The sequence below is a fragment of the Bombina bombina genome, chromosome 9, assembly GCF_027579735.1.
Source record: "Bombina bombina isolate aBomBom1 chromosome 9, aBomBom1.pri, whole genome shotgun sequence".
Lineage (NCBI taxonomy): Eukaryota > Metazoa > Chordata > Amphibia > Anura > Bombinatoridae > Bombina > Bombina bombina.
In genome coordinates, this window is record NC_069507.1 from 130,174,265 (window position 1) to 130,201,131 (window position 26,867).

Genomic DNA, 26,867 nt, shown 5'->3' on the forward strand with positions numbered 1-26,867 from the left:
TTCTACCTAGTTAAAATAAATACAAACTTGCCTGTAAATTAAAAATAAAATCTAAGCTAGATACAATGTAACTATTAGTTATCTTAGGGTTTATTTTATAGGTATTTAGTTTTAAATAGGAATTATTTAGGTAATGATAGTAATTTTTATTTAGATTTATTTTAATTATATTTAATTATATTTAAGTTAGGGGATGTTAGGGTTAGGGTTAGACTTAGGTTTATGGGTTAATAATTTTAGTATAGTGGCGGCGACGTTGGGGGTGGCAGATTAGGGGTTAATAACTGTAATAGTTATTAACTATTTACTACCTAGCTAAAATAAATACAAATTTACCTGTAAAATAAAAACCTAACCTGAGTTACACTAACACCTAACCTTACACTACAATTAAATAAATTACCTAAATCAAATACAATTACCTAAATTACCAAGAAAACAAAACACTAAATTACACAAAATAAAAAAAGAAATTATCAGATATTTAAACTAATTACACCAAATCTAATAGCCCTATCAAAACAAAAAAAGCCCCCCCAAAATAAAAAAAAACCCTAGCCTAAACTACCAATAGCCCTTAAAAAGGGCCTTTTGCAGGGCATTGCTCCAAAGAAATCAGCTCTTTTACCTGTAAAAATAATACAAACACCCCCCAACAGTAAAACCCACCACCCACACAACCAACCCCCCAAATAAAATCCTAACTAAAATACTTAAGCTCCCGATTGCCCTGAAAAGGGAATTTGGATGGGCATTGCCCTTAAAAGGGCATTTAGCTCTTTTTCAATTGCCAAAACCCTAATCTAAAAATAAAACCCACCCAATAATCCCTTAATAAAACCTAACACTAACCCCCGAAGATCCACTTACAGTTTTGAAGACCGGACATCCATTCTCAATGAAGCCGGGAGAAGTCTTCATCCAAGCGGCAAGAAGTCCTCAACGAAGCCGGGAGAAGTCTTCATCCAAGCCGACAGAAGTGGTCCTCCAGATGAACAGAAGTCTTCATCCAGACGGCATCTTCTATATTCATCCATCCGGCGCAGAGCGGGTCCATCTTCAAGACAGCCAGCGCAGAGCATCCTCTTCAATCGAAGTCTTCTTCCAGAAAGAAGGTTCCTTTAAGGGATGTCATCCAAGATGGCGTCCCTTGAATTCCGATTGGCTGATATAATTCTATCAGCCAATCGGAATTAAAGGTGAAAAAATCCTATTGGCTGATGCAATCAGCCAATAGGATTGAGCTCGCATTCTATTGGCTGTTCCAATCAGCCAATTGAATGCAAGCTCAATCCTATTGGCTGATTGGATCACCCAATAGGATTGAAGCTCAATCCTATTGACTGATTGCAATGGGGAGCTTAGGTTTTTTTAGTTAGGATTTTATTTGAGGGGTTGGTGTTGTGGGTGCTGGGTTTTACTGTTGGGGGGTTGTTTGTATTTGTTTTACAGGTAAAAGAGCTGATTTCTTTTCTTTCTTTTTTTATTTTTTGTAATTTAGTGTTTGTTTTTTGTAATTTAGGTAATTGTATTTAATTTATGTAATTTATTTAATTGCAGTGTAAGGTTAGGTAATAGTGTAACTCAGGTTAGGTTTTATTTTACAGGTAAATTTGTATTTATTTTAGCTAGGTAGTTAGTAAATAGTTAATAACTTTTTAGTAACTATTCTACCTAGTTAAAATAAATACAAACTTGCCTGTAAAGTAAAAATAAAACCAAAGTTAGATACAATGTAACTATTAGTTATCTTAGGGTTTATTTTATAGGTAAGTATTTCACTTTAAATATGATTTTTTTAGGTAATGATAGTAATTTTTATTTAGATTTATTTTAATTATATTTAAGTTAGGGGGTGTTAGGGTTAGGGTTAGACTTAGGTTTAGGGGTTAATAACTTTAGTATAGTGGAGGCAACGTTGGGGTGGCAGATTAGGGGTTAATAACTGTAATGTAGGTTGTGGCGATGTTAGGAACAGCAGATTAGGGGTTAATAATATTTAACTAGTGTTTGCGAGGCGGGAGTGCGGCGGTTTAGGGGTTAATATGTTTATTATAGTGGCGGCAATGTCGGGAGCGGCAGATTAGGGGTAAATAATTTTATTTTAGTGTTTGCGATGCGGGAGGGCCTCAGTTTAGGGGTTAATAGGTAGTTTATGGATGTTAGTGTACTTTTTAACACTGTAGTTATGAGTTTTATGCTACAGCTTTGTAGCGTAAAACTCATAACTACTGACTTTAGATTGCTTTACGAATCTTGCGGGATAGGCTGTACCGCTCACTTTTTGGCCTCCCAGAAAAAGCTTGTAATATCGGCGCTATGGAAGTCCCATTGAAAAAAGACTTTACGCAAATTGCGGTGCAGCTTTTTTGACAAGACTCGTAATAGCAGCGGCAGTGAAAAAGCAGCCTTATAACCCATAACGCTGCTTTTTCACTAATAACGCAAAACTGATAGTAAGCAACGCTTTATATTTATATATATATATATTTATTCATCTAAAGTACTTAAAATATCTTAGTCTTGTATATTGTTACTTAAATTGTTATATACAGCCTGTAAGACTCATTCAACATTCCACCAATGAAAACTGATCTAATTTTTAAAGCGGCATTAAACACTAATGGCTAGATTAGGAATAGAGCGCTATATAGCACTTTTGCTCTCACGCTTATTGTGCTAGAAGTAAGCTTTTTGCACGTGTCTGGTTGAAGTTTGTATTACAAGTCGAAAGTAAACAGTTTTCCCTCACACGCTAACCCGATGAGCACAGAAATCCAAACTTAGAATATTGCCAGCACGTTAAAGGGACAGGCTACTTGAAAATGTTTAATGTTTAAAAAAATAGATAATCCATTTATTATCCATTCCCCAGTTACTGTTATATTAATACACTTTAAAACCTCTGTGATTACCTTGCACCTAAGCCTCTGCAGATTGCCCCCTTATCGCAGTTCTTTTGACAGATTTGCATTTTATCCAGTCAGTGCTGACTCATAAATAACTCTATGGAAGGGGGCACAATGTTATCTATATGGCACACATGAAAAAGCAGTGTCTAACTGTAAAAAAATGCCAAAATGCACTGAGATAACAGGCGGCCTTCAACGGTTTAGAAATCAGTTTGAGCCTACCTAGGTTTAGCTTTCCACAAAGAGAAAACAAAGGAAATTTGATGATAAAAGTAAATTGGAAAGTTGTTAGAAATTGCATGCCCTATCTGAATTATGACAGATTAATTTTGACTTGACTGTCCCTTTAACCTATTCCCCCATAGAAATCAATAGAGCAAAAAAAAAGTGGCGGAAAACCCACTTGCGAGCTAACCAGATTGCATATTCTCAGGCTAACTGACATAAAAATATTTCACATTCCAATGTTCTTCACATAGCAGAATATGTTCTATTTATTCATAAGTACATATTTCTACATATATCTGATGTTAATGTGGTATCTAATATTTTTATGTAAAAGAGCTGATTGCTTTAGGGCAATGCCCTACAAAAGGCCCTTTTAAGGGCTATTGGTAGTTTATTGTTAGATTATGTGGTGTTTTTATTTTGAGGTGGCTTATTTTTTAACGGGGTTTTAGATTAGGTTTAATTTTTATTATTTTGGATAATTTTGTTTATTATTTTTGTAATCTTAGATTTTTCTTTATTTTTTTGTAATTTTAGTGTTGGCTTTTTTGTAATGTTAGCTTATTGTAATTTTTTTTTGTAGTGTTAGTATTTTTTAATTTTGTAACTTAGGTTTTTCAGAGTCTAAATGAGTAGTATATTTTTTTCTGACAAATTTAAAAGTTATGTCTATTTCCACTCCTCCTGTACCATGTGACAGCCATTAGCCAATCACAAAGGCATATACGTATCTAGCTCCCAGTAGTGCATTGCTGCTCCTTTAACAAAGGATATTAAGAGAACAAAGCAAGTTTGATAATAGAAATAAACTGCAATCTAGATTAAAATTGCATGCTCCGTAACGCAGCCCTGTTGATTCCTATGGGGAAACAAAATTTATATTTACACCAAACACCCTAACATGAACCCCGAGTCTAAACACCCCTAATCTTACACTTATTAACCCCAAATTTGCCGCTCCCGACATCACCGACACCTACATTATACTTATTAGCCCCTAATCTGCCGCTCCGGACATCGCCGCCACTATAATAAACATATTAACCCCTAAACCGCCTCACTCCCGCATCGCAAATAATAGTTAAATATTATTAACCCCTAATCTGCCACCCCTAACATCGCTGCCACCAACCTACATTTATTAACCCCTAATCTGCCGCCCCTAACGTCGCCGCCACTATACTAAATTTATTAACCCCTAAACCTAAGTCTAACCCTAACCCTAACACCCCTAACTTAAATATAATTAAAATAAATCTAAATAAATATTACTATCATTACCTAAATAATTCCTATTTAAAACTAAATACTTACCTATAAAATAAACCCTAAGCTAGCTACAATATAACTAATAGTTACATTGTAGCTAGCTTAGGGTTTATTTTTATTTTACAGGTAAGTTTGTATTTATTTTAACTAGGTAGAATAGTTACTAAATAGTTATTAACTATTTACTAACTACCTAGCTAAAATAAATACAAATTTACCTGTAAAATAAAACCTAACCTGACTTACACTAACACCTAACCTTACGCTACAATTAAATACATTCCCTAAATCAAATACAATTACCTAAATTACCAAAAAAAACAAACACTAAATTACACAAAATAAAAAAAGAAATTATCAGATATTTAAACTAATTACACCTAATCTAATAGCCCTATCAAAACAACCCCCCCCCAAATGAAAAAAAACCCTAACCTAAACTAAACTACCAAAAGCCCTTAAAAAGGCCTTTTGTGGGGCATTGCTCCAAAGAAGTCAGCTCTTTTACCTGTAAAAATAATACAAACACCCCCCAACAGTAAAACCCACCACCCACACAACCAACCCCCCAAATAAAATCCTAACTAAAAAACCTAAGCTCCCCATTGCCCTGAAAAGGGCATTTGGATGGGCATTGCCCTTAAAAGGGCATTTAGCTCTTTTTCAATTGCCCAAACCCTAATTTAAAAATAAAACCCACCCAATAAACTCATAAAAAAAACCTAACACTAACCCTTGAAGATCCACTTACAGTTTTGAAGACCGGACATCCATCCTCAACGAAGCCGGGAGAAGTCTTCATCCAAGCGGCAAGAAGTCCTCATCGAAGCTGGGAGAAGTCTTCATCCAAGCCGGCAGAAGTGGTCCTCAAGACGGGCAGAGGTCTTCATCCAGACGGCATCTTCTATCTTCATCCATCCGGCGCAGAGCGGGTCCATCTTCAAGACAGCCAGCGCGGAGCATCCTCTTCAATCGAAGTCTTCTTCCCGAATTAAGCCAATAGGATTTTTGCATCTTTAATTCCGATTGGCTGATAGAATTCTATCAGCCAATCGGAATTCAAGGGATGCCATCTTGGATGACGTCACTTAAAGGAACCTTTATTCGTGAAGAAGACATCGATTGAAGAGGATGCTCCGTGCCGGATGTCTAGAAGATGGACCCGCTCCGCGCCGGATGGATGAAGATAGAAGATGTCGTTCTGCCCATCTGGAGGACCACTTCTGCCGGCTTGGAAGAAGACTTCTCCTGGCTTCGTTGAGGACTTCTTGCTGCTTGGATGAAGACTTCTCCCGGGTTCGTTGAGGATTGATGTCCGGTCTTCAAAACTGTAAGTGGATCTTCGGGGGTTAGTGTTTTTATAAGGGTTTATTGGGTGGATTTTATTTTTAGATTAGGGTTTAGGCAATTGAAAAAGAGCTAAATGCCCTACATTATATTTATTAACCCCTAATTTGCAGCTCCGGACATCGCCACCACTATAATAAAAATATTAACCCCTAAACCGCCGCACTCCCGCATCGCAATCATTAGTTAAATATTATTAACCCCTAATCTGCCACCCCTAACATCGCTGCCACCTACCTACATTTATTAACCCCTAATCTGCCGCCCCCAACGTCGCCGCCACTATACTAAATTTAATAACCCCTAAACCTAAGTCTAACCCTAACACCCCCTAACTTAAATATAATTAAAATAAATCTAAATAAAAATTACTATCATTACCTAAATAATTCCTATTTAAAACTAAATACTTACCTATAAAATAAACCCTAAGCTAGCTACAATATAACTAATAGTTACATTGTAGCTAGCTTAGGGTTTACTTTTATTTTACAGGTAAGTTTGTATTTATTTTAACTAGGTAGAATAGTTACTAAATAGTTATTAACTATTTACTAACTACCTAGCTAAAATAAATACAAATGTACCTGTAAAATAAAACCTAACCTGAGTTACACTAATACCTAACCTTACACTACAATTAAATAAATTCCCTAAATCAAATACAATTACCTAAATTACCAAAAAACAAAAAAACACTAAATTACACAAAATAAAAAAAGATATTATTAGATATTTAAACTAATTACACCTAATCTAATAGCCCTATAAAAACAAAAAAAGCCCTCCCAAAATAAAAAAAAACCCTAGCCTAAACTAAACTACCAATAGCCCTTAAAAGGGCCTTTTGCGGGGCATTGCTCCAAACAAATCAGCTCTTTTACCTGTAAAAATAATACAAACACCCCCCCAACAGTAAAACCCACCACCCACACAACCAACCCCCCAAATAAAATCCTAACTAAAAAACCTAAGCTCCCCATTGCCCTGAAAAGGGCATTTGGATGGGCATTGTCCTTAAAAGGGCATTTAGCTCTTTTTCAATTGCCCAAACCCTAATTTGAAAATAAAACCCACCCAATAAACCCTTAAAAAAAACTAACACTAACCCCTGAAGATCCACTTACAGTTTTGAAGACCGGACATCCATCCTCAACAAACCCTGGAGAAGTCTTCATCCAAGCGGCAAGAAGTCCTCAACGAAGCTGGGAGAAGTCTTCATCCAAGCCGGCAGAAGTGGTCCTCCAGATGGGCAGAAGTCTTCATCCAGACGGCATCTTCTATCTTCATCCATCCGGCGCAGTTCGGGTCCATCTCCAAGACAGCCAGCGCGGAGCATCCTCTTCAATCGAAATCTTCTTCCCGAATGAAGCCAATAGGATTTTTGCATCTTTAATTCCGATTGGCTGATAGAATTCTATCAGCCAATCGGAATTCAAGGGATGCCATCTTGGATGATGTCACTTAAAGGAACCTTCATTCGGGAAGAAGACATCGATTGAAGAGGATGCTCCATGCCGGATGTCTAGAAGATGGACCCGCTCCGCGCCGGATGGATGAAAATAGAAGATGCCGTCTGGATGAAGACTTCTGTCCATCTGGAGGACCACTTCTGCCGGCTTGGAAGAAGACTTCTCCTGGCTTCGTTGAGGACATCTTGCTGCTTGGATGAAGACTTCTCCCGGGTTCATTGAGGATTGATGTCCGGTCCTCAAAACTGTAAGTGGATCTTCGGGGGTTAGTGTTTTTATAAGGGTTTATTGGGTGGGTTTTATTTTTGGATTAGGGTTTAGGCAATTGAAAAAGAGCTAAATGCCCTACATTATATTTATTAACCCCTAATTTGCAGCTCCGGACATCGCAGCCACTATAATAAACATATTAACCCCTAAACCGCCGCACTCCCGCATCGTAATCACTAGTTAAATATTATTAACCCCTAATCTGCCACCCCTAACATCGCTGCCACCTACCTACATTTATTAACCCCTAATCTGCCGCCCCCAACGTCGCCGCCACTATACTAAATTTAATAACCCCTAAACCTAAGTCTAACCCTAACCCTAACACCCCCTAACTTAAATATAATTAAAATAAATCTAAATAAAAATTACTATCATTACCTAAATAATTCCTATTTAAAACTAAATACTTACCTATATAATAAACCCTAAGCTAGCTACAATATAACTAATAGTTACACTGTAGCTAGCTTAGGGTTTATTTTTATTTTACAGGTAAGTTTGTATTTATTTTAACTAGGTAGAATAGTTACTAAATAGTTATTAACTATTTACTAACTACCTAGCTAAATAAATACAAATTTACCTGTAAAATAAAACCTAACCTGAGTTACACTAATACCTAACCTTACACTACAATTAAATAAATTCCCTAAATCAAATACAATTACCTAAATTACCAAAAAACAAACAAACACTAAATTACACAAAATAAAAAAAGATATTATCAGATATTTAAACTAATTACACCTAATCTAATAGCCCTATCAAAACAAAAAAAGCCCTCCCAAAATAAAAAAAACCCTAGCCTAAACTAAACTACCAATAGCCCTTAAAAGGGCCTTTTGCGGGGCATTGCTCCAAAGAAATCAGCTCTTTTACCTGTAAAAATAATACAAACACCCCCCCAACAGTAAAACCCACCACCCACACAACCAACCCCCCAAATAAAATCCTAACTAAAAAACCTAAGCTCCCCATTGCCCTGAAAAGGGCATTTGGATGGGCATTGTCCTTAAAAGGGCATTTAGCTCTTTTTCAATTGCCCAAACACTAATTTGAAAATAAAACCCACCCAATAAACCCTTAAAAAAAACTAACACTAACCCCTGAAGATCCACTTACAGTTTTGAAGACCGGACATCCATCCTCAACGAAGCCGGGAGAAGTCTTCATCCAAGCGGCAAGAAGTCCTCAACGAAGCTGGGAGAAGTCTTCATCCCAGCCGGCAGAAGTGGTCCTCCAGATGGGCAGAAGTCTTTATACAGACGGCATCTTCTATCTTCATCCATCCGGCGCAGAGCGGGTCCATCTCCAAGACAGCCAGCGCGGAGCATCCTCTTCAATCGAAATCTTCTTCCCGAATGAAGCCAATAGGATTTTTGCATCTTTAATTCCGATTGGCTGATAGAATTCTATCAGCCAATCGGAATTCAAGGGATGCCATCTTGGATGACGTCACTTAAAGGAACCTTCATTCGGGAAGAAGACATCGATTGAAGAGGATGCTCCATGCCGGATGTCTAGAAGATGGACCCGCTCCGCGCCGGATGGATGAAAATAGAAGATGCCGTCTGGATGAAGACTTCTGTCCATCTGGAGGACCACTTCTGCCGGCTTGGAAGAAGACTTCTCCTGGCTTCGTTGAGGACTTCTTGCTGCTTGGATGAAGACTTCTTCTGGGTTCATTGAGGATTGATGTCCGGTCTTCAAAACTGTAAGTGGATCTTCGGGGGTTAGTGTTTTTATAAGGGTTTATTGGGTGTGTTTTATTTTTAGATTAGGGTTTAGGCCATTGAAAAAGAGCTAAATGCCCTACATTATATTTATTAACCCCTAATTTGCAGCTCCGGACATCGCAGCCACTATAATAAACATATTAACCCCTAAACCGCCACACTCCCGCATCGCAATCACTAGTTAAATATTATTAACCCCTAATCTGCCACCCCTAACATCGCTGCCACCTACCTACATTTATTAACCCCTAATCTGCCGCCCCCAACGTCGCCGCCACTATACTAAATTTAATAACCCCTAAACCTAAGTCTAACCCTAACCCTAACACCCCCTAACTTAAATATAATTAAAATAAATCTAAATAAAAATTACTATCATTACCTAAATAATTCCTATTTAAAACTAAATACTTACCTATGAAATAAACCCTAAGCTATCTACAATATAACTAATAGTTACATTGTAACTAGCTTAGGGTTTATTTTTATTTTACAGGTAAGTTTGTATTTATTTTAACTAGGTAGAATAGTTACTAAATAGTTATTAACTATTTACTAACTACCTAGCTAAAATAAATACAAATTTACCTGTAAAATAAAACCTAACCTGAGTTACACTAATACCTAACCTTACACTACAATTAAATAAATTCCCTAAATAAAATACAATTACCTAAATTACCAAAAAACAAACAATCACTAAATTACACAAAATCAAAAAAGATATTATCAGATATTTAAACTAATTACACCTAATCTAATAGCCCTATCAAAACAAAAAAAGCCCTCCCAAAATAAAAAAAATCCTAGCCTAAACTAAACTACCTATAGCCCTTAAAAGGGCCTTTTGCGGGGCATTGCTCCAAAGAAATCAGCTCTTTTACCTGTAAAAATAATACAAACACCCCCCCAACAGTAAAACCCACCACCCACACAACCAACCCCCCAAATGAAATCCTAACTAAAAAACCTAGGCTCCCCATTGCCCTGAAAAGGGCATTTGGATGGGCATTGTCCTTAAAAGGGCATTTAGCTCTTTTTCAATTGCCCAAACCCTAATTTGAAAATAAAACCCACCCAATAAACCCTTAAATAAAACTAACACTAACCCCTGAAAATCCACTTACAGTTTTGAAGACCGGACATCCATCCTCAACGAAGCCGGGAGAAGTCTTCATCCAAGCGGCAAGAAGTCCTCAACGAAGCTGGGAGAAGTCTTCATCCAAGCCGCCAGAAGTGGTCCTCCAGATGGGCAGAAGTCTTCATCCAGACGGCATCTTCTATCTTCATCCATCCGGCGCAGAGTGGGTCCATCTCCAAGACAGCCAGCGCAGAGCATCCTCTTCAATCGAAATCTTCTTCCCAAATGAAGCCAATAGGATTTTTGCATCTTTAATTCCGATTGGCTGATAGAATTCTATCAGCCAATCAGAATTCAAGGGATGCCATCTTGGATGATGTCACTTAAAGGAACCTTCATTCGGGAAGAAGACATCGATTGAAGAGGATGCTCCAAGCCGGGTGTCTGGAAGATGGACCCACTCCGCGCCGGATGGATGAAGATAGAAGATGCCGTCTGGATGAAGACTTCTGCCCATCTGGAGGACCACTTCTGCCGGCTTGGAAGAAGACTTCTCCTGGCTTCGTTGAGGACTTCTTGCTGCTTGGATGAAGACTTCTCCCGGGTTCATTGAGGATTGATGTCCGGTCTTCAAAACTGTAAGTGGATCTTCGGGGGTTAGTGTTTTTATAAGGCTTTATTGGGTGGGTTTTATTTTTAGATTAGGGTTTAGGCAATTGAAAAAGAGCTAAATGCCCTACATTATATTTATTAACCCCTAATTTGCAGCTCCGGACATCGCCACCACTATAATAAACATATTAACCCCTAAACCGCTGCACTCCCGCATCGCAATCACTAGTTAAATATTATTAACCCCTAATCTGCCACCCCTAACATCGCTGCCACCTACCTACATTTATTAATCCTTAATCTGCCGCCCCCAACGTCGCCGCCACTATACTAAATTTAATAACCCCTAAACCTAAGTCTAACCCTAACCCTAACACCCCCTAACTTAAATATAATTAAAATAAATCTAAATAAAAATTACTATCATTACCTAAATAATTCCTATTTAAAACTAAATTCTTACCTATAAAATAAACCCTAAGCTAGCTACAATATAACTAATAGTTACATTGTAGCTAGCTTAGGGTTTATTTTTATTTTACAGGTAAGTTTGTATTTATTTTAACTAGGTAGAATAGTTACTAAATAGTTATTAACTATTTACTAACTACCTATCTAAAATAAATACAAATTTACCTGTAAAATAAAACCTAACCTGAGTTACACTAATACCTAACCTTACACTACAATTAAATAAATTCCCTAAATCAAATACAATTACCTAAATTACCAAAAAACAAACAAACACTAAATTACACAAAATAAAAAAAGATATTATCAGATATTTAAACTAATTACACCTAATCTAATAGCCCTATCAAAACAAAAAAAGCCCTCCCAAAATAAAAAAACCCTAGCCTAAACTCAACTACCAATAGCCCTTAAAAGGGCCTTTTGCGGGGCATTGCTCCAAAGAAATCAGCTCTTTTACCTGTAAAAATAATTCAATCACCCCCCCAACAGTAAAACCCACCACCCACACAACCAACCCCCCAAATAAAATCCTAACTAAAAAACCTAAGCTCCCCATTGCCCTGAAAAGGGCATTTGGATGGGCATTGTCCTTAAAAGGGCATTTAGCTCTTTTTCAATTGCCCAAACCCTAATTTGAAAATAAAACCCACCCAATAAACCCTTAAAAAAAACTAACACTAACCCCTGAAGATCCACTTACAGTTTTGAAGACCGGACATCCATCCTCAACGAAGCCAGGAGAAGTCTTCTTCCAAGCCGGCAGAAGTGGTCCTCCAGATGGACAGAAGTCTTCATCCAGACGGCATCTTCTATTTTCATCCATCCGGCGCGGAGCGGGTCCATCTTCTAGACATCCGGCATGGAGCATCCTCTTCAATCGATGTCTTCTTCCCGAATGAAGCCAATAGGATTTTTGCATCTTTAATTCCGATTGGCTGATAGAATTCTATCAGCCAATCTGAATTCAAGGGATGCCATCTTGGATGACGTCACTTAAAGGAACCTTCATTCGGGAAGAAGACTTCGATTGAAGAGGATGCTCCATGCCGGATGTCTAGAAGATGGACCCGCTCCACGCCGGTTGGATGATGGATGGATAGAAGATGCCGTCTGGATGAAGACTTCTGCCCGTCTGGAGGACCACTTCTGCCGGCTTGGATGAAGACTGCTGGCTTCGTTGAGGACTTCTTGCTGCTTTGATGAAGACTTCTCCCGGGTTCGTTGAGGATTGATGTCCGGTCTTCAAAACTGTAAGGGCATCTTCGCGGGTTAGTGTTAGATTTTTTTAAGGGTTTATTGGGTGGGTTTTATTTTTAGATTAGGGTTTAGGCAATTGAAAAAGAGCTAAATGCCCTTTTAAGGGCAATGCCCATCCAAATGCCCTTTCACGGCAATGGGGAGCTTAGGTTTTTTTAGTTAGGATTTTATTTGGGGGGTTGGTTGTGTGGGTGGTGGGCTTTACTGTTGGGGGGGTGTTTGTATTTTTTTTACAGGTAAAATAGCTGATTTCTTTTCTTTTCTTTCTTTTTTTATTTTGTGTAATTTAGTGTTTGTTTTTTGTAATTTAGGTAATTGTATTTAATTTATGTAATTTATTTAATTGTAGTGTAAGGTTAGGTGTTAGTGTAACTCAGGTTAGGTTTTATTTTACAGGTAAATTTGTATTTATTTTAGCTAGGTAGTTAGTAAATAGTTAATAACTATTTAGCAACTATTCTACCTAGTTAAAATAAATACAAACTTGCCTGTAAATTAAAAATAAAACCTAAGCTAGATACAATGTAACTATTAGTTATCTTAGGGTTTATTTTATAGGTATTTAGTTTTAAATAGGAATTATTTAGGTAATGATAGTAATTTTTATTTAGATTTATTTTAATTATATTTAATTATATTTAAGTTAGGGGGTGTTAGGGTTAGGGTTAGACTTAGGTTTATGGGTTAATAATTTTAGTATAGTGGCGGCGACGTTGGGGGTGGCAGATTAGGGGTAATAACTGTAATAGTTATTAACTATTTACTAACTACCTAGCTAAAATAAATACAAATTTACCTGTAAAATAAAAACCTAACCTGAGTTACACTACAATTAAATAAATTACCTAAATCAAATACAATTACCTAAATTACCAAAAAAACAAAACACTAAATTACACAAAATAAAAAAAGAAATTATCAGATATTTAAACTAATTACCCCTAATCTAATAGCCCTATCAAAACAAAAAAAGCCCCCCCCAAAAAAACAAACAACATAGCCTAAACTACCAATAGCCCTTAAAAAGGGCCTTTTGCAGGGCATTGCTCCAAAGAAATCAGCTCTTTTACCTGTAAAAATAATACAAACACCCCCAACAGTAAAACCCACCACCCACACAACCAACCCCCCAAATAAAATCCTAACTAAAATACTTAAGCTCCCGATTGCCCTGAAAAGGGCATTTGGATGGGCATTGCCCTTTAAAGGGCATTTAGCTCTTTTTCAATTGCCAAAACCTTAATCTAAAAATAAAACCCACCCAATAAACCCTTAATAAAACCTAACACTAACCCCCGAAGATCCACTTACAGTTTTGAAGACCGGACCACCATTCTCAACAAAGCCGGGAGAAGTCTTCATCCAAGCGGCAAGAAGTCCTCAACGAAGCTGGGAGAAGTCTTCATCCAAGCCGACAGAAGTGGTCCTCCAGACGGGCAGAAGTCTTCATCCAGACGGCATTTTCTATATTCATCCATCCGGCCGCAGAGCGGGTCCATCTTCAAGATAGCCAATGCAGAGCATCCTCTTCAATCGAAGTCTTCTTCCCGAATGAAGGTTCCTTTAAGTGATGTCATCCAAGATGGTGTCCCTTGAATTCCGATTGGGTGATAGAATTCTATCAGCCAATCGGAATTAAAGGTGAAAAAATCCTATTGGCTGATGCAATCAGCCAATAGGATTGAGCTTTAATCCTATTGGCTGATCCAATCAGCCAATAGGATTGAGCTCGCATTCTATTGGCTGTTCCAATCAGCCAATTGAATGCGAGCTCAATCCTATTGGCTGATTGGCTGATTGGATCACCCAATAGGATTGAAGCTCAATCCTATTGACTGATTGCAATGGGGAGCTTAGGTTTTTTTAGTTAGGATTTTATTTGGGGTGGTTGGTTGTGTGGGTGCTGGGTTTTACTGTTGGGGGGGTTGTTTGTATTTTTTTTTTACAGGTAAAAGAGCTGATTTCTTTTCTATCTTTTTTTATTTTTTGTAATTTAGTGTTTGTTTTTTGTAATTTAGGTAATTGTATTTAATTTATGTAATTTATTTAATTGTAGTGTAAGGTTAGGTTATTAAAAAAGGTTATTAGTGGGTGGCAGAGCCGGCTTCAGACGAACATGGCCGCAAGTAACTAGAGCTCCGTAAGAGAATTTTCAGGTGGGCTGCATATAACGACCATAATCACTGCTTTCAAGGAGGGATTGACACCCCAAGGTCTGCTAGGCCTTCGAGGATATGGCAGTAAAGCATCGGTAGCTTAAGACCTTAAAACGGCGACGACGCGGGAGAGGCCCGCTATCCTTAACCTTAGGCCGCAACAGAAGACAGCAGTAAGGCGAAGGTTGGAAAATTGATTATAACACTGTCAAGGAAGAGGACTTAATAAAAGAGGGAGCTCGGTTAAGCGGATCCCAACATTAATGCACTGAGGTGAGGAAAATTATCACACGGACTATAGACTTTAATAATCAGCGGTAACACAGCATTACTCACACTCCGACAGAGGAAAAGTGCATATATAATATAGGAACAGCCTTGATGTTATAACAAAGTAGACACACATCAAAACACACGAAACTGAAAAATCATTTTATTTTCGCAAAGCAAATACAACACTGTGACTAGTGGAAATATTAGGCGGGAGTCAGAAGTAAGCTGGAGCAGTCTGTATGATGGCGACCAAAAGACCCCATCGCTCAGAAAAAAGTCTTAAAGGGCCTAACATGAATGGGGGAAAACTTAACAACTTTTTCAAACCCTGTGAGAACAGCCCACCAGGCGACATAGATCACTCCTCATCAGACAGCATAGCAGAAAGAGATGTCAATACACAGACCACAGAAAACAACAATAATAACACTAATATTACCAAAGCAGACTTAAAGGCATTACCCTCAAAAGAGGATTTCTCCTCCTTCATGAAACAAGTCAGCAAACTGATAAAAGATGGTCTGGCGGACATTAAAAGGGATGTGGCGGATCGGGGGAATCGTGTATTACAGATAGAAGAACAAGCAGAGGAAAACACACAATCATCTATGTCCATGTCTATGGAGCTGCAACATCAAAACTCCGCCATCATTAAATTACAAGAGCAAGTCGAAGACTTAGATAATAGGGGGCGCCGCCAGAACCTGAGGGTACGCGGTGTACCTGAAGAAATTTCTCAAGCTCAGATCCCCTCATACCTCCAGAATCTGTTTAAGTTCCTGCTAGGATTGGAGGGAGAGGGGAACATTAGTTTGGACAGAGCGCATATGGCGCTAAGGCCTAAACCGGCAGCCGCAGCTCCCCCCAGAGATATAATCCTACGTTTCCACAAATACTCTGACAAGGAGAAGATCATACAAGAAGCGAGGAGAAAAACCCCAAGTAGATTCGGAGAAGATTCGCTTCAGATTTATGCAGATTTAAGCCCTATAACCCTTGCAAAAAGAAAAGAAGCCAGATACTTGACTTTACATTTAAGAGACCTGGGAATTCCCTATAGATGGGGGTTCCCCTTTTCCATCAGAGTCTCCAAGGGAGATAAGACCTACATCTACAAAGATGCAGAAAACTTGGAACAGTTTTGTAGACAACTGGACATTCCACCTCCATCACTGCCTAAACTGTCAGAAGACCAGCAAAACCAACCATCTCAAAAGTCAGCTAGGCCCAAGCCACAACGTCAGGAATGGACTATGGCTGCAAACAAGAAAAGAAAACCTTCCACATCAATGAGTGATGTAGCTGGTCACTCACATAATCCTCCTTGATTTAGTCATACAGTGATTTATCAGGACTTGATAAGTATATTTTGAACTTTTCTTCTCAGATAGATCGCTGATACATGAAACACCACATGGTTGTTTTAATTACTATGCTATTGTCTTTAGATATTTTCCAGATAGCTCACCTGGAAAGTTGGGTACTAACATGGTACCTATAAACCCCCCCAGTTTAAGATGGCCCAAGCATCCAGTACTTGTGTTAGTTTTTGATAAGCAGATGGGCTGTATGTTACTGCACTATGTGTACTTATGTGCAGAGACACCAAAGTTTATGTTATTTTGTTATTATGCTGTTTTATTTATCTGTTTTTCTTTTGTACTTACATTCAATAGTGCTCCGACTGACACAAATGTTTATTGCTTATCCAATACCATGTATGCCTACTCCTACCTCACTTTTGTACAGCTTTGGGATGGGACCCCTGGGACCATTCAGGTAAGACAGCTTCCTCTCTATAGCTTAGTTACGAGTCTAAACACATATGGCTAACCACACGTTCACAATAATATCACAGAACGTAAAAGGGCTCAATTCTCCTACAAAACGTTCTATAGCGTTGAGGTCACTAGCGAGACCGGGTGAATCTATAGTATTCCTCCAGGAGACCCACTTTATGAACGGAAGGGAACCCAAATTCAAATCAAAAAATTTCCCCTTAGGCTATTTTAACTCCCATGAAATCAAAAAGAATGGGGTGGGAATACTATTTCATAGGAAATTACAATTTCAATTATTAAACAGGGTCTCAGACGGGGAAGGGAGAATACTACTTCTAGTGGGCTTGCTTTACAATAGGCCTGTCACGCTGGTGAACATTTACGCTCCTAACAGCAGGAGACACAAATTCTATAAACGTCTGTTAGACTTAGTCTTAGAACACAAGAACAGACTTTTGATTATGGGAGGAGATATGAACATCACATTAGATCCAACTTTGGACTCCTCCACCGGGTCTCCCTTATCCAATTCTAGACCCCCCAACTCAGTCCTAAAATGCTTAGAGACCCTAGGTCTGGTAGACACATGGCGTGTATTATACCCAACACAGAGGAATTACACTTTCTACTCCCACCCTTGGGCAGTTTACACACGTATCGACCATTTATATCTTGATAGAGCTTTTCTAGCACAGCTGAAAGATGCAGATATTTTGCCTACAGTATGGTCAGATCACTCTATGGTTAACATGCAACTGGAATGGCCAAGTAAATCACATACACAATACATATGGCGCATGGATGATTCCTTACTCCATTACCCAGCCACAGCAGAGCCCATCCGGAAAACATTGACAGAATATTTCCAGATTAATCACACACCAGATATCACACCGGACTGCCTATGGGAAGCTCATAAAGCTGTAATCAGGGGGGAATGTATTAAACATGTGGCCTTCAGGAGGAAAACATATACCGCTGGTGTTAACAAATTAACCTCCCAGATCCATAGCCTAGAAACACAACATAAAAACAGACCCACAGATCAGACAATCTATGTTAGCCTTGAGAGGACCAGACAGGATTTACATACAATTCTAACTAAAGAAGCACACAGAAAAGCACTTTCTCTTAGGAAGACATACTTCTACGAAAGTAATAGATCAGGGCCTTATTTGGCGAAACTTTTAAAAGCTCAGTCTCAAATTGCACAGATACATAAACTTCACACACCAGATAATCAACCTATATATGACAGTAAAGAGATAGCCAATCTATTCAGTAAATTCTACACAAAATTGTACAATCTAGAATCAAAGTCTACCCCTGAACACTTAGAGATGTTGAGAGATTATATCGAAAAGCAGACCTCCCTAAACTAGACCAGTCCCAAATCGACCAATTAGACAGCCCTATTTCTAAAACAGAAATACTAAAAATTATTAATGAACTTATTAGCACATATCGCAGTAATACCAAAGCCCGGCAAAGTACCCACTGAGACGAGCAGTTATCGCCCAATCTCCCTTTTGAATACGGATCTAAAAATTTTAGGGAAAATATTATCAAAGAGACTTAATAACGTTATTCAAGACCTAATCCACACTGATCAAGTAGGGTTTGTGCCCAGGAGGGAGGCAAGGGACAACACCATTAGGGTGCTGACTTTGATGGATTATGCTAAAAAAAAAAAAATACCTGCGATTCTTTTAGCAACAGATGCCGAGAAGGCGTTTGATCCCCTTAATTGGGATTTCTTAAGGGAAACACTGGTGGCGATAGGTCTAGGACCCACTACAATAGCTCGAATATTTACTCTGTATTCGCATCCCTCAGCCCAAGTGAAAACAAATGGTGTGCTGTCGGAGGTTTTTAATATTCGAAACGGAACACGACAGAGTTGCCCTCTGTCGCCCACTTTATTCATACTAACAATGGAAGTACTTGCAACTAGAGTCAGAGCAGACACAAACATACAGGGAATACAAATTTGTCCCCACGATTTCAAAATTGCGCTCTACGCGGATGATGTTCTTTTCACTGTATCATCCCCTTTAAAATCGATCCATGCCCTAATGTTAGAAATAAAAGAATTATACTCCAATTTTGCGATAAATTTACAGAAATCAGAAATTCTTAATATAAACCGGCCACAACCAACATTTAGAAGTTTAAACAAGGTATGCCCTCTCCAACTACAACCTAACACCCTAAAATACCTAGGCATACAGCTGTCACCTGATAGGAAAACCTTGTTTGAAGCTAATTATATACCTCTATTAAAGGGAACTCAAAAAGACTTACTAACCTGGGCCACTAAACCCATCTCTTGGTGGGGACGGATCCAATGCATCAAAATGACCACACTCCCAAGAATACTATACATTTTACAAACACTCCCTATGACCCTTCCACGTTGGTATATAACTAGACTACAAAAACAAATCAATAAATTCATCTGGGGAGTAGTCAAACTTAGGATCAATAGGGTTACTATGTACAGGACCTTAAAGGCAGGTGGCCTAGGGGTTCCATGCATCTCATTATACTTAGAAGCAGTGACATTACAAAGAATACTAGATTGGCACGGGGCTAAAGCAACAAAAGCCTGGGTGGCCATGGATTCACATATTCTACGAGCTCCTAGGGTGGGAGCATTGTGTTGGACCCCAAAACACTTAAGACCCCCACAATGCATGACTTTAGATTTACACAAGCAACTCTTTGAATCATGGGATAGGATAGTAGCGACGAAACCACACATCACAGGGACAAGATCCCCCTTTTCCCCATTCCTACTAACGCAGAATTGATTGGGGGCTTGGATAGTGGTCAACAGCGGGTGGCAGAATGGGGGTGCACAATACCACTTAGAGATTTCATCTCTAACCGACAGCTCAAACCTAGAGAAGAGTTGAGGGAAGTAGCAAATGGCAGCTACACTCGATGGCTTAAATATCATCAACTGTCCCATTTCATTCACACATCACCACACAAGATAGAATACCTAAGAGATTTGACAAATTTCGAACAATTATGTATGAGAGAAGAAAATACCCCACACATGCTGTCAACATCTAGGAAGCTACTACAAGCACATCAGACTTCACACCTCCCAGCTTTTGCTGGGAAATGGCAAGACGATCTGAGACTAGAAATAGAACCAGAAGGCTGGGCAATGATATTCAAGCACACTAAAAAATCCTCTACATCTCCACAGATCATAGAGCTTAACTTTAAAGTTTTAATGCGCTGGTATCTCACACCTGTGAGATTATGTTCTATATACCCAGGAGTTAATGATAGATGTTGGAGGGGCTGCAGAGAAAGGGGGGATTACCTTCACATGTGGTGGGGTTGTGATAGAGTGAAACCACTATGGACTGGGCTGGAGACACATTTTAGAGGAATTTTGACAGAGAGTTTTGTACTGACCCCCAGAATTGCCCTACTTAATGACAGACCTCGCACCACGTGTGAACTAAGACTCACCCTATTACAAATGGGATTAAATGGAGCGAAATCGTTGATTGCACTTAAATGGAAATCACAGGACATACCATCCATAATTATGTGGAAACAAAAGGTCACTAATCTATTGGCCCTGGAGGAATACGGCTATTTAAAAAGACAACAATTAAACACATTAGCAGACATAAGGTTTATCTGGGAGGACTCCATGTTCTCACGGAGGGTGGTACAAACTTGAGGGCTGTTGTCCCGGGGGTCCTGACCTGTGTAAGATGGTTCTCTGATGTTATTTTATGTGACTCTTGTAGAGATTGACTTGTTCAGCAGCTGAAGCTATAATGCTGGGCAGGCTAACAGGGGACTAGTGGACTCAAGGCCCTTTCTAATACACATTACTGAAAAGGTTCAAAAGGAGGGGAGGTTAAATACAAGGAAACTTGAAGCCCCTGGACTACAATATATTGAATGGTACAATTGTAATGTTAAAGTTATTTTGAATATTTGCATCTGTAATTAGCTAAACTCACAGACGTATGGAGTAAGATTTGCTTTAATGCAGAATGTCATGTTTGATTTGATTTATATTTCCAATGTCTGTAATCATTTATCATTTTCAATAAACAGATGAAACAAAACAAAAAAAAAGGTTATTAGTGTAACTCAGGTTAGGTTTGTATTTTTTTTTAGGTAGGTAGTTAGTAAATAGTGAATAACTTTTTAGTAACTATTCTACCTAGTTAAAATAAATACAAACTTGCCTGTAAAGTAAAAATAAAACCTAAGCTAGATACAATGTAACTATTAGTTATCTTAGGGTTTATTTTATAGGTAAGTATTTCACTTTAAATATGATTTTTTTAGGTAATGATAGTAATTTTTATTTAGATTTATTTTAATTATATTTAAGTTAGGGGGTGTTAGGGTTAGGGTTAGACTTAGGTTTAGGGGTTAATAACTTTAGTATAGTGGAGGCAACGTTAGGGTGGCAGATTAGGGGCTAATAACTGTAATGTAGGTTGCGGCGATGTTAGGAACAGCAGATTAGGGGTTAATAATATTTAACTAGTGTTTGCGAGGCGGGAGTGCGGCAGTTTAGGGGTTAATATGTTTATTATAGTGGCGGCGATGTCGGGAGCGGCAGATTAGGGGTAAATAATTTTATTTTAGTGTTTGCGATGCGGGAGGGCCTCAGTTTAGGGGTTAATAGGTAGTTTATGGATGCTAGTGTACTTTTTAACATTGTAGTTATGAGTTTTATGCTACAGCTTTGTAGCGTAAAACTCATAACTACTGACTTTAGATTGCGTTACGAATCTTGCGGGGTAGGCTGTATCGCTCACTTTTTGGCCTCCCACAAAAAGCTTGTAATATCGGCGCTATAGAAGTCCCATTGAAAAAAGACTTTACGCAAATTGCTAAAAAAGTGTGCGGTACAGCTTTTTTGACAAGACTCGTAATAGCAGCGGTAGTGAAAAAGCAGCCTTATAACCCATAACGCTGCTTTTTCACTCATAGCGCAAAACTGATAGTAAGCAACGCTTTATATTTATATTTATATATATATATATATATATATATATATATATATATATATATATATATATATTTATTCATCTAAAGTACTTAAAATATCTTTATTTCTTGTATATTGTTACTTAAATTGTTATATACATCCTGTAAGACTCATTCAACATTCCACCAATGAAAACTGATCTAATTTATAAAGCTGCATTAAACACTAATGGCTAGATTAGGAATAGAGCGCTATATAGCACTTTTGCTCTCACGCTGATTGTGCAAGAAGTAAGCTTTTTGCACGTGTCTGGTTGAAGTTTGTATTACAAGTCGAAAGTAAAGAGTTTTCTCTCACACGCTAACCCGATGAGCGCAGAAATCCCAACTTAGAATATTGCCAGCACGTTAAAGGGACAGGCTACTTGAAAATGTTTAATGTTTAAAAAAATAGATAATCCATTTATTATCCATTCCCCAGTTACTGTTATATTAATACACTTTAAAACCTCTGTGATTACCTTGCATCTAAGCCTCTGCAGATTGCCTCCTTATCTCAGTTCTTTTGACAGATTTGCATTTTAGCCAGTCAGTGCTGACTCATAAATAACTCTATGGAAGGGGGCACAATGTTATCTATATGGCACACATGAAAAAGCAGTGTCTAACTGTAAAAAAATGCCAAAATGCACTGAGATAACAGGCGGCCTTCAACGGTTTAGAAATCAGTTTGAGCCTACCTAGGTTTAGCTTTCCACAAAGAGAAAACAAAGGAAATTTGATGATAAAAGTAAATTGGAAAGTTGTTAGAAATTGCATGCCCTATCTGAATTATGACAGATTAATTTTGACTTGACTGTCCCTTTAACCTATTCCCCCATAGAAATCAATAGAGCAAAAAAAAGTGGGGGAAAACCCACTTGCGAGCTAACCAGATTGCATATTCTCAGGCTAACTGACATAAAAATATGAATAATTCACATTCCAATGTTCTTCACATAGCAGAATATGTTCTATTTATTCATAAATACATATTTCTACATATATCTGATGTTAATGTGGTACTATATATCTAATATTTTTATGTAAAAGAGCTGATCGCTTCAGGGCAATGCCCTACAAAAGGCCCTTTTAAGGGCTATTGGTAGTTTATTGTTAGATTATGGGGTGTTTTTATTTTGAGGTGGCTTTTTTTTTTAACGGGGTATTAGATTAGGTTTAATTTTTATTATTTTGGATAATTTTTTTTATTATTTTTGTAATCTTAGATTTTTCTTTATTTTTTGTAATTTTAGTGTTGGCTTTTTTTTAAAAATTTTTGTAGTGTTAGTATTTTTAAATTTTGTAACTTAGGTTTTTCAGGGTCTAAACTTTAAATGAGTATTATATTTTTTTCTGACAAATTTAAAAGTTATGTCTATTTCCACTCCTGTACCATGTGACAGCCATTAGCCAATCACAAATGCATATACGTATCTAGCTCCCAGAAGTGCATTGCTGCTCCTTTAACAAAGGATATTAAGAGAACAAAGCAAATTTGATAATAGAAATAAACTGCAATCTAGATTAAAATTGCATGCTCTATCTGAATCATGAAAGAAAAATGTTGGGTGTCAGGTTCCCACACAAGCTTACCCCTCTCTTCCTTGCTGCGTCTGCATGCGGCCGACTCCTCCATACTGCACGCCTCACTATACCAAGGACAGGACGTATAGCATTCAGCTGGGCTGCCTGGAACTTTGCAGGCCGCGCTGAGCAACACTCAACCATGTGTCACGCGGTCCAGATCTCCTCCTACAGCACACACACGCTGCCTTAAAGTGACAGGCACTGTGTGCATAGTGTTACTAACTTTTGCTCTGATACCTGTTATCCTGATATTGGCCTTTTGCCTGTTTAACCGACTACGAACCTTCGCTGCCTGAACTGACCCTTTGGGGCCTATCTATCAAGCTCCAAATGGAGCTTGATGCCCTGGGCTTCTGGCGAGCCTGCAGGCTCGCCAGAAACAACAGTTACGAAGCAGCGGTCACAAAGACCGCTGCTCCATAACCTGTCCGCCTGCTCTGAGCAGGCGGACAGACATCGCCGGAAATCAACCTGATCGAGTACGATCGGGTTGATTGACACCCCCTTGCTGGCGGCCCATTGGCCACCAGTCTGCAGGGGGCGGCGTTGCACCAGCAGCTCTTGTGAGCTGCTGGTGCAATGCTGAATATGGCGAGCGTATTGCTCGCCGTATTCAGCGAGGTCTGGCGGACCTGATCCGCACTGTCGGATCAGGTCCGCCAGACCTTGATAAATAGGGGCCTTTGGCTTGTCTGACCTCGCTCCTGTCTCATCCTTGTCAGTGCCACAAAATTGATATCAGTCAAACTGCTTCTTCTGCATCCTGAGCTTCCTCCACTAAACCCTTACATTGGGTTTATTGTCCCAATAATGTGTTCCCAAGCCTGCAGTGTATAGCTCTGATACCTTTGTTTTGTCATTTGAAATAGCTACTTTTGTATGTTCAAACTACCTCCTAAATCGAAATGTCAGTACTGCAGTAACAGGCACAGAAAAGCTATGTAAACAAAAGCCAGTAGAAGAATTTACAATCCCAGTGGGGGCTGAGAGACAAAGGTTTACTAAAATGTTAATTTTCAATTGTTCTCTTTAAAGGGACAGTCTAGGCCAAAATAAACTTTCATGATTCAGATAGAGCATGTAATTTTAAACAATTTTCCAATTTACTTTTATCACCAATTTTGCTTTGTTCTCTTGGTATTCTTAGTTGAAAGCTTAACCTAGGAGGTTCATATGCTAATTTCTTAGACCTTGAAGCCCACCTCTTTCAGATTGCATTTTAACAGTTTTTCAGCACTAGAGGGTGTTAGTTCACATATTTCATATAGATAACACTGTGCTCGTGCACGTGAAGTAATCTGGGAGCTGGCACTGATTGGCTAGACTGCAAGTCTGTCAAAAGAACTGAAAAAAGGGTCAGTTTGCAGAGGCTTAGATACAAGATAATCACAGAGGTTAAAAGTATATTATTATAACTGTATTGGTTATGCAAAACTGGGAAATGGGTAATAAAGGGATTATCTATCTTTTAAAACAATAAAAAGTCTGGTGTAGACTGTACCTTTAAGTATTGGGTTTTGTACATAAGTTTAACAGTTTGACATTTTTTTTTAATCTGAATATTCTTCAATAAACTATAAAGAAGATAATACATGTGAGTCTCTGTGTGTTTAGAGAGGGATAAGAAAATTAAGTCTGTTCTCTCCGAAAGCTCAGTTAATTTGATTGGGCTGTTGTTTTAAAGGACAAAACAGCTATTTCATATATAAAAATACACCTAAACAAATAATTTCCAATACATTTTATACTCTGCAGCTGTTACAAAAAGTAATTGGAAACACATTAGGGAAAACAATTTTACAGTACACTGACCCTTTAAAGCTTTAGTTTGCCATGTCCGGGGGTTTGCCACATGACACATTTGGCAGTTAAAGGGGCAGTAAACCTAGAAAATAATGTTATATAATTCTGCACAGAGGGAAAACCAGACCCGCTCAGTAGAGCACAGAGGGCGGGTCTGAAAAACCCTCTTTTTTAATAAAAATTCCAGCGGCAATATTATGTTACATAAAGCTAGCACTAATATAATGTTATATAATTCGGCACTATGCGCAGAATTATATAACATTATTTTCTAGGTTTACTGGCCCTTTAATGAACTCTATATTGAATCTAAGCACAAGAAAGATAATTTCTGAAAACCCTGTGAAAACTATCTTTCATTCTGTTTTTGTAGGAGACTGTAAAGGAAAATGATGAATCCCTGATGAAATCTCCACATAAGGAACCTGAGATGATTTAGAGGGTCATTCTTTGCATATTCAGCTTCATCTGGACCTGGAACTAAAGAACAATTAAACAGCTTTAAGTCTTTGCACGCAATATCTGCTAGCTTGGGATATGATTACTTACATTGAAAGGGAAATGTGGGTCATATGGTAAATTGCTTAATAGTGATGGAGCATATCTGTAAAAACTGAAAATATTTTATCTAAAAATTTCTCCAGCTCACCAGAGTAAGTGTCCTGTGATCCTTAGCTACTCTGTTTGGTGTCAAATGGTGAAACAGCCAGAAACATCAGTGCTAAGTTCACACTTTGCTTTAATGTGATCTTGTTATATTTTACTATAATCTTAAACTAAAATAACTAAAATAAAGTGATACTGACTGCACGTGCCAGATCCACTCTCCCTCTAAACTTCAATTACAAAATTATGTGGCCACTGAGAACATTTTAATGTAAAATCTTCTTTATTTACATAGATTTGCTCATGTGATATTTTCTTTTTACAGATATGCTGCATCACTTTAAAGTGATTCAGCATTTGGGTAACGTCCCATTAAAGGGACATAAAACACTAAGGCCTAGATTTAGAGTTCGGCGGTAGCCGTCAAAACCAGCGTTAGAGGCTCCTAACGCTGGTTTTGGGCGCCCGCTGGTATTTGGAGTCAGTGATTAAAGGGTCTAACGCTCACTTTACAGCCGCGACTTTTCCATACCGCAGATCCCCCTACGCCATTTGCGTAGCCTATCTTTTCAATGGGATCTTCCTAACGCCGGTATTTAGAGTCGTTTCTGCAGTGAGCGTTAGAGCTCTAACGACAAGATTCCAGCCGCCTGAAAATAGCAGGAGTTAAGAGCTTTCTGGCTAACGCCGGTTTATAAAGCTCTTAACTACTGTACCCTAAAGTACACTAACACCCATAAACTACCTATGTACCCCTAAACCGAGGTCCCCCCACATCGCCGCCACTCGATTAAAATTTTTAACCCCTAATCTGCCGACCGCCACCTACGTTATACTTATGTACCCCTAATCTGCTGCCCCTAACACCGCCGACCCCTGTATTATATCTATTAACCCCTAACTTGCCCCCCACAACGTCGCCGCAAGCTACTTAAAATAATTAACCCCTAATCTTCCGACCGCAAATCGCCGCCA

The 26,867-nt window shown here is 38.4% G+C and overlaps 1 protein-coding gene across 3 annotated transcripts in view; it reads left to right on the plus strand.

The window, feature by feature from the left end:
* Positions 1 to 26,096, plus strand: part of LOC128640063 (uncharacterized) — a 248,683-nt gene extending 222,587 nt beyond the window's left edge. For all 3 annotated transcript variants that reach the window (XM_053692382.1, XM_053692383.1, XM_053692381.1), the window contains one exon: positions 25,660 to 26,096. In XM_053692382.1, the coding sequence (XP_053548357.1) occupies positions 25,660 to 25,725 (66 nt within the window). In that variant the 3' untranslated portion in view covers positions 25,726 to 26,096. The remainder of the gene's footprint in view (positions 1 to 25,659) is intronic.
* The last annotated feature ends 771 nt before the right edge of the window (positions 26,097 to 26,867 follow it).